Below are 15081 nucleotides of genomic sequence, written 5' to 3'. Positions count from 1 at the left end.
ATCTGCATGTGAAATTTTAAACTGAATCCGAAATCTTAAACCGGAAATCTTGATTCTTGAATCTGAAATTTTAAATCTGAATTCGGAAATCTGAATCTAATTCTGGATTTTAATCAAGAGTCTAAATTTGACATTCTTTTCAAATCAAATTAAATTTAGGTTAAAAATAAATTTTATTTTCAAACTAAATTTGTCGTTTTCGAGAACCAACTTTTTCGGCGTGTATTTAAGTCCGTTTTGACTTTCCAAACCGTCGTTTATTTCAGTGTAAATTGACAGTTCGGCCAGGGTTGAAGCCAAAAATCGCCGCTTTGTTTACGCTTGGCTGCCAGCATTTGCTGTCTGTTTCGGGCGGATGCAGGCAGTTTTTTGTTCGGCTCCTCAAAATTTTTTCCTGTTCTGCCGAAGTAGGACGTTTTGCTACGTAGCTCCCATCAGTTTAAATATTTCCCAGTTGAAAGTGTTCGATTTGAGGTAAATATGGCTTTATTTTATAGATTTATCGTTCTAGATTTAGAATTAGTTTAAGTTTCAAACGAAAACGAGCGCATCGACCGGAAAAAGTCGATGCGAAATTGAATCTCTTTTTGTATGTCATGGTCTCGGTTCAAAAATGGCCGCCGCTTATTCAATATCGTTTTCCTTTCTCTGCTACTGTAGGCAGTGATGCCACATTTCTATCGGTATTTTGAAACCCAAAAAAATCTTTTATCGGTATGTAAATCCTAAAAATCGGTATGAAAATCGGTATTTGAGGTTAATATTCAAAAATGCTTACATTTTCAACTTCCTAACGTATTTTTCTTTAAATAGAAGCTTGCAATAAACAGCAAGTCTAAGAACTCTTATGAATGTTCATTTTTAGCTCAAAACTATAGCTGACTTAATGTGTTTTAGCATATATTATTGCATTTTCTCCGTAACTTGGTTATAGGTAACACTAGTTTACACAAAACGACGGTTTTCAAATTTCAACAGAACTTTATGTTTGTTATGACTTGTACATTTTTTTTAATTTTAAATCTATCTGCTTTTGCTGACGAAAGCAAAAATCACAAATGAAAATTCAGCAGAAAATCCAAAATAAGTGTTTCTTTTCAGTACTCATAACTAAATGGAAATTTATTTTTAAAGTTACCGTTTAATAAGCAAAATAGAGGCATGGCGAACACCTTCAGGTTACACGTTGGTTAGGCATATAAATTGAATAAAAACTTAAAACTTTGATGTTTGGCTAAAGTGGGATGTAAATTTGATAAATTCGATAAGGCAATAATAGAACCAGGTCAACCTAAGGGAAATTTTAAGCACTTACATATCCAATGGCTTTTTGACGTTCGAGGTAAATATGGGCCCAAGTTGATGGTCTTCGTTTTATTGATGGATTTTCGCTAATCTGGCCAATTCATCTTTAAGTATTAGATATGAGTTCTAGCGATTAGAAAAAGAAATGATTGCAGAAAGTTGAGAGAGTTGTTGCTTCAATTTTTTTTATAGCCAATAAAAAATTAATTTTATTAATCACGCATTAGTCATATGAAAATCCAAGAATTTTATGAGAAAATAAATGAGTGATGTGCTCTAAAAGAAGGTGTTCTTCCGAAAAAGATTAAAAAACACATAGTTTTACTATAACCGAAACCCATTTTGCCTGGCGTGGTCTTTAATTCTGCGATATCTGCAGTTTAGGTACTTATGATATTATTTATTTGGCTAACAAGATGCAGAAGGATTGAAGATTATACCGATGATATTACATACCGTGTATCTGATTGCACTTCAAATCTCGACATACCCCATCTGGCGACGAGTTGAACAAGGATTATGATTATATTCAAACGGTGTATGTATTTCCTTGAAAAGTTAGCATCTCACGAGACAAGAGCTTTAATGCGATCGTCAATTGAGATTGACCTTAAGGAACTTCTATTGGCAGTCGCAGAAGGTCAAATATCAGCCTTGAGCTTAGTCCATTGGCTTTGCTCAACATCAAATAGTGCATCATTTGACAGAACAAAGGAACAAAACAGCCCGAACAACTGAACGAATTATAGTTCTGGAGATCTTTGCAGAATACTTTAAAAGTTGTACAGATCAGAGCTACGCCACGCCAGCTACCGAACTGTTTTCTTCCTACGGGACCTTGGAAATGTGGAAGTGGAACGAGTTTTGAGTAAAAATCTTAAAAATCGGTATGAAATCGGTATGTTTTGCCAAAAATCGGTAATCGGTATATACCGATTCTTGGTCAAAATTTTGCTCAAAAATCGGTATAAATACCGGAAAATCGGTATGTGTGGCATCTATGACTGTAGGATAAGTATTATAGTTGTGTATTGTGGGTTTCGTTTTGGGGCAAGGGGATTGAAATTTTGTTCATTTATTGAAATCGCAAAGCTAAAACAGATTGAAATAAAACTAAAATCAGTTACAATTTTTTTTTCTCTAACGCTTAGAGAAAGTAATCTGTGTAAATGCTTTATAGAAACTGATGTTTCTAGCAATGTCATATTGATAAGATTTCAGGAAATTTCAAGAATGGTATTTTTTCAAAGTCGATACTGAATTACACCCGTTGATAAGAAGTAGAGCATAAAGAAATTTTTCGACAGTAGGTATCTTTAAAATAGAGATTTTTTCTATTAGTTTGTTTGCAGGGTCCGTTTTTACTTTCGTCTTTTTGTCAATACCTAATTAAAATTGTCACACAATTGATACAATACTACATATGAACTAAATTGAACGAATATTAAAAAAAAATCAAAATTGTAGTAAATTATTCAAATTACTGTTTAGTAATCTGTAAAGTTGGAACCGATGACAAATCGAAAGTTCAAATTGTGGATACAAATTCTTACAACTAAACCTAGATATTATCTGTTCCTATTTAAAATAAAAAAAAAATACTTTGAGTATTAAAAACGCGTTCAATAACTACAAATAAAGGAGTGTTAAGAGTTCGAAAAATTATTTTATCATTTTTATTTTTACCCGCGGTTCGCGAAATTAGTCTTAAATCAATCAGTGGGTAGTTGAAGTCATACTTAACTCACCATCATTTCTCTTTATACACTTTTTAAATCTCCCATTTAAAGTCTACACTGTTGTTGGCTATTTCATTTGCAGATGATAAGAATTAGGGAAAGAATTTCGAAATCTAGCTTTACAGAACGTGACTACTCGTTGGGCTTGGGTCAGCTTAAAAGAGTAAAACTTGTTTCTTACGTTTACACAGATTGTCATAAGAATAAAAACAGACCTGAGTGAAATTGGTTTCTCAATTTTAAACATGAAAAGTTGTAGACCGGATTGGATTCAATATACAAAATATTTGAATCGTCACAACCATAAGGTTAAAACATGCTTAGTACAAAGGAAATTATCGAACGGACAGTTTCTGAATTACGACGCAAGTGATGAAAAGGATATTGCGCGAAAAAACGAAAGTTTTTGTTGTGCTTTCCTTTCTACACTTATTTTTGAAAAAATGAAGAATTTAAATCGAGCATTTAGACAGATCTTTGTAGGTCGGAATGCGATAAAAATTCCATTCCAATAATATCTGTGCAAGACCACAGTCTTGGTCTCTTAAGGAAGTACAGGATGGTATAACCAACGTCTCAAGATCGCTTACTATTCTAAGCTGCCTACTCTGGCCTAACTGGCTCGAAAAGAGAATTGAATATTCGGAGCAACTGGGAGCAGAGTATATTTATAAAGTAGCAGATTCTGTAAATGTAAAAGGCCTCTAATGAACTAGTTGTAAATTAATAAAAAGAAAGTAGCAAGCAGAAGCTGATTTATGTCAAGACAAGCAATAACTGCTCGTTTTCAAGTCGAATGATGTTAAGGAATAGTCGAATTTTTCCCAAGAAGTGTAGTATTGGAAGTTCAAGTCCACGAAATGTGTGTTATTTCGTTTCCTGTCGCTGTAATGCGTCGAAAAAGTCATTTGTTTGAAATTATTAAATATATTTGGAGTTTATGTTATATCGATAACAATAAAAATCACAGATTCTTCATAAAAAGAGGATCGATGCTCAAGTTATTCTTCATTGTCAACTCAAAAATTGTAGTTTAATTACATTTTTTATCCAAGATTACGGTTTTCAATAGTTGCGACTTCTCGGTAAAATCTGAATCATTAAATGCTGTTGAAAGTATTTGATTGATCATAGATTTTTCAATTTTTACACATGCAGTTAGAAGTAAGATAACTCTAACCATTTTCAAATTGTGCAAAATAGTGTACCAGTCCGAAAGTTTTCTGGTCAATATTATTTTTGTTAAGACCTCAAATATAAGGTTTTTCGTAAAGTTTCGTGTGAATTTTATGGTCTTCGAATAGTTTTCTTTTCAAACATGGTAAGTAAAGTTGAACAGTGATTTCGTTTTTAAGGTTGAAAGAAATTATAGTTTCTGAAAATAAAAATCGTAAACAAACAGATAGGGTGCAAATGTTATAATCTTCTTGTTAGTTCATGAAGAGATTTCGAAAATAGGTCACAAGTTGTAGTGTATTTTCATTAGTTACATACTTATTCGAGTATTTCTCCGTTACATTAACAATAACATTTGCTTTCAGCCAAAGGTAAGTATTGGAAGGGAAGTTACTAGTTAAGTTAGTATTGTAAAGTTAAAAAAAATCAATCATTAATCCTATCTTAATAAAACCTCGTAATTTTTCCGACATGTAATCGACGATCTTTTCTTACCTTTACTCCCTACAGATTGAATTGAATCGAACCCTTTTTTGAGATTCGTCCGTGCGTTGAGATACGTATTTTATTGAACTAACAGTCTCTAAAAATCTGCCACATTCTCGAGTAAACTACTCGTACACACAGGCACTTAATTGTGTATCGTGTGTACGTGGCCGTTTCTAAACTTTAGAAAAAAGAAAAAGCGTTGTCAAAAAAAGTGTGGAAGTTTGAAAATTGTGCAGAATCAGTTCCACACGGAGTCAGGCGAGATCAATCGATTGACGAAATTGGCCCCGAAAATCGATTCCGAAGCTCTCCGTTTATCGTGCGAAGCCAATAGTGTGTCAATTTGTTGAGAAGTTTTTGTTGGGCGGAAATCAGTCAAGTGCTTCAAGGAACATCGACCAGATCGGTTCGGTGTTTATTGAGATCCAGGAAATCCAATTGCCACCGAGAAAGGATCACCTGGTGAGGGTTAGCAGACAGAGCCTGATTGTGCCCCGGAAGATCGGCAGCCAGCCTTCGCGATGGCTGATAGTCCTGTAGAAATCGAAGACGACAACGTTATAGCCAAGACTAAGGTAAATATTGTTCCGTATTGCATGTTACTGAATTATGCTAAAGTTTCTTTTATTTTTCTATTGAAGGTTTGTAACAAATAAAGGAGCCGGTAAGTCGGAGCCAGCCCTTCCAATAAGTTTTTGAGGAAATGGTGTAAAAAAGTGTTGAAATATTATGGTCCAAGTGTTGTGAATTCAATTTCGAAGTCAAATTTCAATTTCAAAAAGTGATAGTGAAAAGTGACATTCCCTAAAGTGCATTCGTTTCTTATCGCGCGTGATCGTTGGACAAACTTTTTGCAGAGGAACTGAAAAACGAGTTGCTAACATTTTTTTTCTTTCTCTTTTTCTTCCTTTTATTTCCCCTCCTCTAGACCGAACAGGATGTTGAAGAGCACGTTCTCGGCAGCACCGTGCAACTCTCGGACGGTACCCAGGGTCGGGTGTTTAGTCGATCTGGTCGCAACAAGGAGGGCCAAATCGTGTACTCGTGTCACCTGTGCGGAGTGGCCAACCTGCCGGGAGAGCGGGTCCTGCAGACCCACATTGCTGGCCGGAAGCACCAGAGCCGGCTGAGCATGCCAATCGTGGATGCCGAACAATTTCGGACCTCCACCGCGCCGAAGGTGGTGAAGAGTAAGTGGATTTTTGCCTTCTCATATCTAACGAGTAAGAAGATAGAGACAGCATTATTGTTCCGTAATTTGGTAGGCTTCTTTTGGTATTGAATTACGTCTTACGACATCACTATTAGGGGTGCAAATTGGAATTCGGATACAGATCTCGGGACACGAAAATAGCTTCATTAAAGTACATCATTATTGAAAGGATTATGACGTCATCATCAAGCATGTTTAGTTCCAAAATTCCGTATTTGAAGGAAATTAGTTTTCTTACTAGCACTGTGCTAGTAAGCTTTTCTCGCAAGATCGAGTAATGATCACATTAGTTGCATAACTGCCTGGCGCAAACATATAAATTAAATTGGCCTGGACGCCGCTCATACGTACAATACTTATTTCGCCATTAGTTATGCAACTAGCTGCATACTGTTTTGGACCAATTTCATATTAAATCGACTATTTAGATAAGACTGATTTAGCTTGGAGTTGAATTTCTGTACAAAAAAAATCAACCATCTTTATTCGAGTTTGCCTATTCAATACGAAAGATGGTCTGTCGTAATTCTACATTTAGGTTACGGTCGTGTCTTATATATAAACCTCTTCAAATTTTGTTTTGCATCTTAGGCCGCGTTTTCACAAAACTCATCATTCATGTAAACGTATTGATGCGTTCATCTTTGAAATTTTATACGTAATCTACACACTTTTCAAGATAATTTAGAGTTTCAAAATACCAGAATATTTTTTTTCAAATGAAATGAACTTGATTTTATACTCATAGAAGTTTTAAAACACTATATTCAATGATTTTTAAAATCATAATTTAAGTGCATTTATTGCACTCATCAAAAGAAAAGCCCCTAGATGTAGACTTTTGATGTCTGTATAACAGTTGAAGGCTCTGCTGGAGCTTTCCAATGAGCTGTCAAATCTGGCAAACAATATGCTTCTCTTTCCACCATAGGTGAATTTAGGCTAGGGAGACAGAGAGAGACTAAAGCTCTAACTGCTCGATTTTTCGACTGTTATAATGTGGGCAACATTTAATTTATTCACGCATCAATAAGAAATTTTTTGAAAACGAGGCCTTAGGGCCCTCCCAACGGTTCAGGCGTAAATATTGGTTTTAAGTATACCAGTTTAAGCACAATTTGAAATTTTAGAATCGGCTAAAACACCCACTCCCCACCGGTGTAGGAGCAAATTTAAAACGGAAACACTTTCATTGCAGACACTCAATAATTGAGAAGAAAAAACCCATTTTATTAGAAAAATTGCATAAGTTTTGAGTTTCACGATTAATTGTCTTAAAATTAATCCTACGAATATTCTTTTTGACAGAACAATGATTTCAACTATTCTACCAGGATTACATTAATTTAAAAGCAAACATGACTACACAACGAGGAAAAAAGCTCAATTGAAACAATTCTTCAATTAATTTAATCAAATTACTTTGAATCAATGGAATAAGGTTTTGTTAAAATGAAATGAAAAAGCAATTTTTTTTTCAAGTTATTGCTGACATTGATAAAGGAAATGAGAAATGTTTATCCCAAAGTCAAAGGAAATTTTCCTTTGATTTGTCGACATTTTTGTTTGACAAAAACTTGTTTCACTTAGTAAATTTATGTATGGATACAGAAAAATATGCTGCTATTGACGAAAACTCCGAGCAATCTATACGAAACTAAAAATCTCTCAATATCTCAAATAAAACAAAAATTATAGAACAAACAATAAACATAAACAATTAAATATTTAATTTACCTCATCGAAAAAGTATTGAAATTTTCTTTTCGTTTTTTTTTTCAAATTTTAGAACGCTGACTGGATTCACTAATTCGTCGAGCCCAAATGAAAAGCTTTTTTTTTAAATTATATTTAATCGAGAATAATGTGACATCTTTTATTTATACTTGGTATGGTTTTTATTAACATCTATTCTCAATTTATGTTACGTATAGGCTGGTTGAAGCGAAAAAAAACATTCAAATAATATCTCAAAAAGAAACTATTATCACACCCAATGTTACCCAAACATGTGTGAAAGAAATCATTGTTGGCTAAAATTTTCTCACCGTGAACTAAATCGGTCTGTCGTATATTTTGAAATCCTGTTCCAAATTTGCATGAATTTGGAACAAAGGCGTATAACTGTTGGGAATTTTGAAATCGTTAACTGTGCTAAAACAGCAATTTACGCCACCGGTGCCAGCCGAAATGTTTTAGCGTGGTCGAAAACCGTGTTTTGCATCTACCGTTGGGACAGCCCTTAGGGTGTGCTTTCCAGCCCCAATATGACAGAGGTTGCTTTTTAGATTTTTTCCATAAGCGAAAATCATTGATTCGTTTTGACTTGAGTCATAGCTCAGTCGGCAGAACGCTAGTCGTTTGAGCCGATGGTCACAAAAGTTTAAGCTCAACTGTCAAACTCAAATTGTATTTTGCTCCGCACCCTAAGAATTTTGAGAGCTCGTCTCTTTTTCGGCCTTGAGCCCAACATATTGTAACTTAAATTAGACCTTCGTTTTCAAGTGTATTGTGCCATTTTTAGCCTAAACCTAGTCGAAAACCATCACAGTGATAAACAAAGCCCTGTTTGGGTGATTTTTAGTTGCTACTGTTTCTAAAGGCATTCTAAAGGATAGTTGGAAAATGTGCAACTTTGATAAAATCTCTCCCGTGCTGTCTTTGAAATTCTCCGTAATAACACCACTAACCGAAACCAAACTTAAGTTTTACCAGACGCAATTCTAGTCGTATCCGAAAAACAAAACGAACACCAACATTGGCGCCCGACCAGGATGGAGAAAGTAAAATTTGCTTTTGAACCTATTCCAGGTTGCGTGTGGAAACCGTGTGATTCTGGAACGCCACGCAACGAATCCCATCAGCAGCAGCCAAGTGCACACAATAATGCGGTCTGCAATAGATGCCGCAAGAAGGGCCACATCAGAAGGGACTGTCCGATTTCCCTTAGTCTGAGCCTGATTCAGGAAGCTTTCGCTGTACCACCTGGGGCAACATCAACTGCTGAGAAAATGAACCAGGTGATGAGGCGATTGTGTGCCAAGATGAAAGCCGATCCAGCTAGTTGCGTAGTAAGGAAGCGTGACTCGGGAATGTGGCGCAAAGATCTTTTGAGCGGAAATCACTTCCAAAATCAAAAGAAAGGCCACGGTAATGCAGTGTGTAATACCTGCGGTAAGAAGGGCCACATTCGAAAAAATTGCCCGAATGATACTCGAGACAAAAACCGCGCTCAGAGTGCTGATTTTCCGGTATCATCTGGAGTATCAACTGTGAAAATCAATCGTTTCCGTGGGAACGGCTCTGGAGGAACAGGCGAACTCGCACACAGTAACTTGGTCTGTAATACCTGCGGTAATAAGGGCCACATTCGGAAAAATTGCCCGAATGATACTCGAGACAAAACCCGCATTCAGGGTGCGGATTCGTCTGGACCAACTGGAGCAGCCACTGTGAAGATGCATAATCGTTTCTATGTAAAGTCGAGAGACGGTTATGGCGAAACAGGTGAATCTGCGCACAGTAACGCGGTGTGTAATACCTGTGGTATTAAAGGTCACATTCGGAAAAATTGCCCGAATGATACTCGAGATAAGAATCGTATCCAAGGTGCAGATTCGTCTGGGCCAACTGAAGCAGCAACTGTGAAGATGAATCGTTTCTATGTTAAGTTTGGGGACGGTTCTGGTGAAACAGGTGAATATACGGATCGAAGTTTTTGTTTCTAGTCATGCAAAAATATTTAGTCTAGTGAAAGTTTGTATTAGGAATTTCAGCTGAAAAACCAACAGAAGCTAAGCCAACGTTCAAAAGACTGATCAGGATAAAAGGAAACTGCTATCCAAAAAAAAAAGAAATTGGCCGACGTTAAGAATCTTCGTATTTTACACATGAAAAGAGTGTTTAAAAAGACGATTGTTATACTTGATGCGGTTCAAAGGTGATAGTTTTAACTGTCCCGGAAAGTTTTTCAACCGTTAACTCTGTGAACTAAAGTTCTTCTTTGTTTTCTACATAAAACAATGGACTACATACCTGACAATAAATTCTAAATTCCAAAAGCTTGTAGAAAAATGATTTTGTCAGACAGTAAATGTAACATTTGAATGGTTAACCTCCACTTAAATCTTGAAAATAAGTTTGACCACGGAACAATAATGCTAAAAAAAAGTATACAAATATCGATGTGTGATTTATTCACGACTTACCTGTTTTACTTTACAGTCCAAATGGACATTGCCCCGGGAGAGCCGGTTCCACCGGGCATGGAGAACGAGGTTAAGCCCGTTGCCCAGCTGCAGGCCACGATCGACAAGTTCAAGTCCGGCCCGATGGTCGGGCTGGAGTACATCATGGAGCTGACGTCCAGCTGCGCCAAGGAACCCAGCTACCAGTGTATACTGTGCGACAAAAAGGGCGATCCCCGCACCGTGATGGTTCACATCACCAGCTTCACCCACCGTATGAAGTTTTTGGTGAGTTCCTATACCCAAAAATCCATGGAAATCTTCAACTAAACATAACTTTTTTTTTTTCTTTTAGGAAAAGCACTACCCAACCGTGATCAACGAGTTGGCTCCGTTCCGGGCCCAGAGGGGTGCTCTGGTCAAGGAAATCCTGAACCGTGCAATTCAAACGGTATGCGAAGCCATCGAGGACCACCACGGCCGGTTGACGCCGAATGTGCATGAATCCAACGACTATTACCGGAACAAGATGAAGTACCTACAGGAAGTGCTGTTCGATAAGCACTTTGACGAACGTACTGGACCCAAGTTTGTCGAGGTGATCGACAAGAAGCTGCTCCAGGAACAGCTGGATGCAAGCGGCGGAGGCGGACCGAGAATTCTGGAAAAAGATCCATCCCCTCCGGTTGTTGCCGCACCGCAGAGGAAAGCCCGTTCCGGTCGAGCCGATCGTAAAAGTTTGGACTCGATCTCAAGCATTGATTCGGTGCAGAGTATCTCTTCTGGGTAAGTCTAATCGAGTTGAAGACTCAAAAAAAAACAACTAACATAAACTTCAAACCGTTTCAGGGAATCCAAAAGCAAAACACGAATTGTACCTCCGAGGGAAGGTGGTGGCGGTGGCGTCGTTGGTTTCGATTCATCTATTTTTCCACGTCGCGTTTATCATCCAGCGTCCTATCGCGATTTCGACTCGAGACGTAGTCCGGACCCATCCAGACGCAGTCCAGAAAGCCGTCGCAGTGTGGACCGCCGGCCAGGTTCTCCGTTACGTCGTAACAGTTCCGAGCGCCGTAGAAGTCCAAACCGACGCAGAAGTCCGTTGCCGTTCCGTCGCAGCCCAATCGAGCGGCATCGTAGCCGCAGTCCACGTCGACATCGTTCACCCCCGCCAAGGCGTCGCCCGTCTCCCTTCCGACCTTCCAGGCGGTCTCCGCCTCCACGAAGGCGAAGATCGAGAACTCCAGAAAAAGAGGTACGCAGCGCCGTCCCAACACCGAAGGAGCTGGCTATACAAGCTTCGGCAATCGCTCACGAACGCTACAAGTGGGAAAAGTATCGCTGCTCTCTGGAGATCGCCGTTACATTGCTAGAGAAGACTTACAAGGAACACGAGAAAAATCCCGAGAAGCATCCTCTCTACCCGGAAGAATGGAAAAAGTTTTGGAACCGGCGCTACAAAGAACTCCAGGCTGAAAAGAAGGATCCTTCAAAGCATGATTTTAAACCCGAGTGGATAGAGTACTGGACAAAGCGCATGAAAGACTTGCATAACGAAGATATTGAAAAGAAAAAGCAGGAACTCAAGAAAAAGTTAAACCTTCCCAACGAGGAAGATGATAAGCTAAGCTCGCTTAAAGAGCAGTACATACTTAAAGTTTCTCAGAAGAAAAAATCCAACACGGAGCCAATCGAATCGAGCGAGGACGAAGCCATGAGCTCTAGACCGAGACGTGTGTCACGAAGTCCGATCAGCGATGCCGAGCTAGATTGTGATTCTCGACACAGCCGCAAAAGAACCACCAGCCGGGAAAGGGAGCGAGAAAGAGATCGCGATCGGGATCGTGAACGTCATCGTTCTTCATCGTACGCAGCGCAGGACAACTACGACGACTGGGCCAAGAATTACTACGGTCCCAACAAGAAGGTGTTTGTTCGTAATGAACTGAACGTCGAGGATTCCACCCCGCTCAATTTCGTGGCCGTGTGCCGTTTGCTTACGGCTCTGGAAGATCACCTGGGTAGTTTGGGTCCAAAGGTGATCGATCTGTTGTCCAAATCGCTAGCTCTGGAGAAGGTAAAAGCTAACAGCGCGGACGATTTACTGTTGAACGAAGACAACTGTATGTTCTTGGAGACTGTTAAAGAAAAATTGAAAGGTCATTTGATGGCTGACATGCTGGAAAAGCACAAGATTGTACCGGTAAAGAAAGCTATCAAAAACATTGCCAGTCTGTTGCATGAAGCGTCCAAAAAGGAAAAGATGATACCGATTGTTGAGAACATGGGTGAAGCGCCAACACTCCCGACAACTGAATCAGGCACTCTGGACAAGGCAGCGATTGCAGCAAAACTGGCTGCCAACTTGGTAGCTCAAGGCAAAACAGACTTTACCGCGGAAGAGTTGGAGCAGCTCATTAATGTTTATGTGGCCATGGCCCAAGCATCGAAGGAAAAAGAAAAGCCTCTCACGACAAGCAGTTTTCTCTACGAAGGTGGTCCATCAAAACGACCTGATAACAAAGCAGATCGTAGAGATGACAGCCATTCCAAGGATAGCTCTGATAACGTCGAATCCAATGCCCTGGAAGGTTTAACCGATTCCGATTTACAAACGCTGCTTCAGAATTTCAAAGACCTTTCCAACGAAGAGCAGTTACACTTAATATCACATCTCAAAAAACTTGAAAAAACCGATCCACTGAGGGTGGAAAAACTTCGTAGATATGTGAATTTGGACGATGAACCGTCCGGTAATGACCCGAGGAAAGACTACTACGACGACCTCGATGACGATCAGCACTACCAAAACGTTCGGGAGTTTGACGATGTTCAACCGGACGACTCTGACATTGGCAATCCTGACATTCGAAATCCTATCAAATCTTTGGTATCTGGAGGCTACAGAAGTCCCGATCCGTACAGTCAGAAAAAGTTGCTCGATTCAGAAGACGAAGACGATTACAGCTATGACGATGTTGTTCGGGCCGCCTCTAAAAATCTACCCCCTTCCAGCAACAAACCCAGCACCAGCTCAGCAACTCCACGTAACGACTTCATGAGCGACAATTACGATGCCAGCTCAAACTTTTCTCGCACTAGTAACGATTACAACAGCCAGAAGGAAATGCAAAACACTATCTCCAATATGATGAGTTCCCTGCCGAAATCCAACTTCGGGCAGGCACAAAACTACAACAACCCGATCAACACCATCGGCCAAATGCCCGGCGAACCACGAAAACAATCTTCTATTTACGATAACCATCCGAATCCGGTCTACGGAAATCAAATCCCGGTCGCAGTAAGACCTCCCACAGCACCAACAGAACCGTTTATGAACCAAAATCGACCACAATTCGCACCGATCCAGACGGCCAACACCAGCATGAACAGCATGCCCTACTACTATCAACAGCAGATGCGTGCCCAGCAGCAAAATGCTCAACCAACTCAACAGCAGCAGCAGCAGCAGATGCGAATGGGCTATCCGGGTGTTCCCGGAGGTGGTCAGTTCGGTGGTCAAGCTGGTATGCCGCCTGGACCCAACGGCCAGAACCCCTACATGTGGCAACAGCAGCAGCAACAACAGCAACAAGCACCACCGCAGGGAGGTGCCCCGCAGTACCCATATGGTAACAACTTCTATTAGATGGTGGCATTTTGTTTTTAAATTTACCGATAAGAACAATTAATGTGGAAGAGTATAAACCAAATGGTATTGAAAATTCCACTTTACTCTTATATTACGCTGGACAAGATTAATTATGTAAGGAAACTCTTATCCTATATTGATGTATATAATGAAAAAAGAACCCCCTTACCCATGGATTTTAGTGAGTAATATAAAAAAAATATGAATAAAACGTAAAATATGTGAAAATTCTGTTGTTTTGTATCGTATATGTATCACAGATTAGCATTTATGAGAATTAATGGGTTCGAGAAAATACTGACACGACCAAAATAATGGATTAAGGTACACCGGGGTAAGTGTGGACGATGGCTATTAAAACAATACTGTGCACTATTTTCTCAAACTTTTAATGCAGAATGTTCAATTTACTTGTAATCTATCCAATAACTATGAAAAAGAGACGATCCAGACAATAACGGATGTTTACAGCGACTTTTTTGGAATTTTCTATTTTCTACTAGGATGTCGAGTTGATGTGCATCTTTTTCAATTGCAAATTTCTCGTAAACTAGCTGGCTCTCGATGAAAAACTCTACATTGAAACAATCCTTACATTTCAAACAACCAGTTAGGAAAAGAAACGGCGGTTAAAAGTGAAGAAAACAGAATTTATTTATAAAAAACTAAAATTTTGTCTCCAACCCCTGCCTGAGGTAAGTGTGGACGGCTTTAAAAAGACTTGATATTTACACATTCTTTCAATTTTCTGTCCTTCATCCTTCATGAATTGTATTATTTAGCTACATTCAGCATTCGGATCATGGAAAGTTGGGTAAAGTACTTGTTTGTTCTGTGTTTTTGATAAAATCGGATCTCGTGTGTTGCAACATAAATTACATACAATAATTATTGAAAGATGCCTTACTAATAGTATCATGAACTTTTTTTCAAAATTTTGGACGGTTCGAGCAATAAAATAATGTATTCAACCAAGAATACACAAATTTTTTGAAAAATTCCTAAGAAATCAAAGGGAAAATCTACCGTCCACACTTACCCTATAAAGCGGGGTAAGTGAAGACACCAGCGGTCCATCACAATTTACGTGATATTGCGGTTACTGGGAAAATTTCTAATCGCGCGACGGTAGCCTTCCGTGCGGTAGGCTAGCCGGAGCAGTAAACACAGTTAAAAAATTCACTCTTACTCACTAATTTCATTGAAAAGTTAAGAAGTAAATTCTGAATCAATCTTCAAATCATTATTTTGCAAGAGAGGACAAAACATGAGGTCATCGGAATGAAATATTATTATTCTTAGTATTCAATGAGATTG

At 38.8% G+C, this 15081-nt stretch overlaps 1 protein-coding gene and 1 long non-coding RNA gene across 3 annotated transcripts in view; both read left to right on the top strand.

The window, feature by feature from the left end:
* Window positions 1-15081, top strand: part of LOC129758735 (uncharacterized) — a 265463-nt gene that overhangs the window by 105538 nt on the left and 144844 nt on the right. The window lies entirely within an intron of this gene.
* On the top strand, window positions 336-13964 carry LOC129758720 (uncharacterized protein CG7065-like). Of its 2 annotated transcripts, XM_055756321.1 has the most exons (6): window positions 336-474; window positions 4731-5284; window positions 5638-5899; window positions 10147-10397; window positions 10465-10895; window positions 10959-13964. In XM_055756321.1, the coding sequence occupies exons 2-6, from the start codon at window positions 5231-5233 to the stop codon at window positions 13759-13761; spliced, it is 3801 nt and encodes a 1266-aa protein (XP_055612296.1). In that variant the 5' UTR covers window positions 336-474; window positions 4731-5230; the 3' UTR covers window positions 13762-13964. The 2 variants fall into 2 exon arrangements, with proteins under 2 accessions (XP_055612296.1, XP_055612297.1); XM_055756322.1 differs by lacking the exon at window positions 4731-5284 and having other exon boundaries at window positions 359-474.

This window comes from Uranotaenia lowii, chromosome 3 (assembly GCF_029784155.1).
Source record: "Uranotaenia lowii strain MFRU-FL chromosome 3, ASM2978415v1, whole genome shotgun sequence".
NCBI lineage: Eukaryota > Metazoa > Arthropoda > Insecta > Diptera > Culicidae > Uranotaenia > Uranotaenia lowii.
The sequence above is the reverse complement of the archived record's forward strand: the minus strand, read 5'-3'. Positions and strand labels throughout refer to the sequence as shown.

What these genes read in the sequence shown, in the direction of transcription:
- LOC129758720 (XM_055756321.1), top strand. Translation starts at nt 5,231, where the DNA reads ATGGCTGATAGTCCTGTAGAAATCGAAGACGACAACGTTATAGCCAAG. An exon ending in ACGTTATAGCCAAGACTAAG is followed by an intron (nt 5,285 to 5,637) that starts GTAAATATTGTT and finishes CCCCTCCTCTAG; the next exon opens with ACCGAACAGGATGTTGAAGA. An exon ending in GTGCAGAGTATCTCTTCTGG is followed by an intron (nt 10,896 to 10,958) that starts GTAAGTCTAATC and finishes AAACCGTTTCAG; the next exon opens with GGAATCCAAAAGCAAAACAC.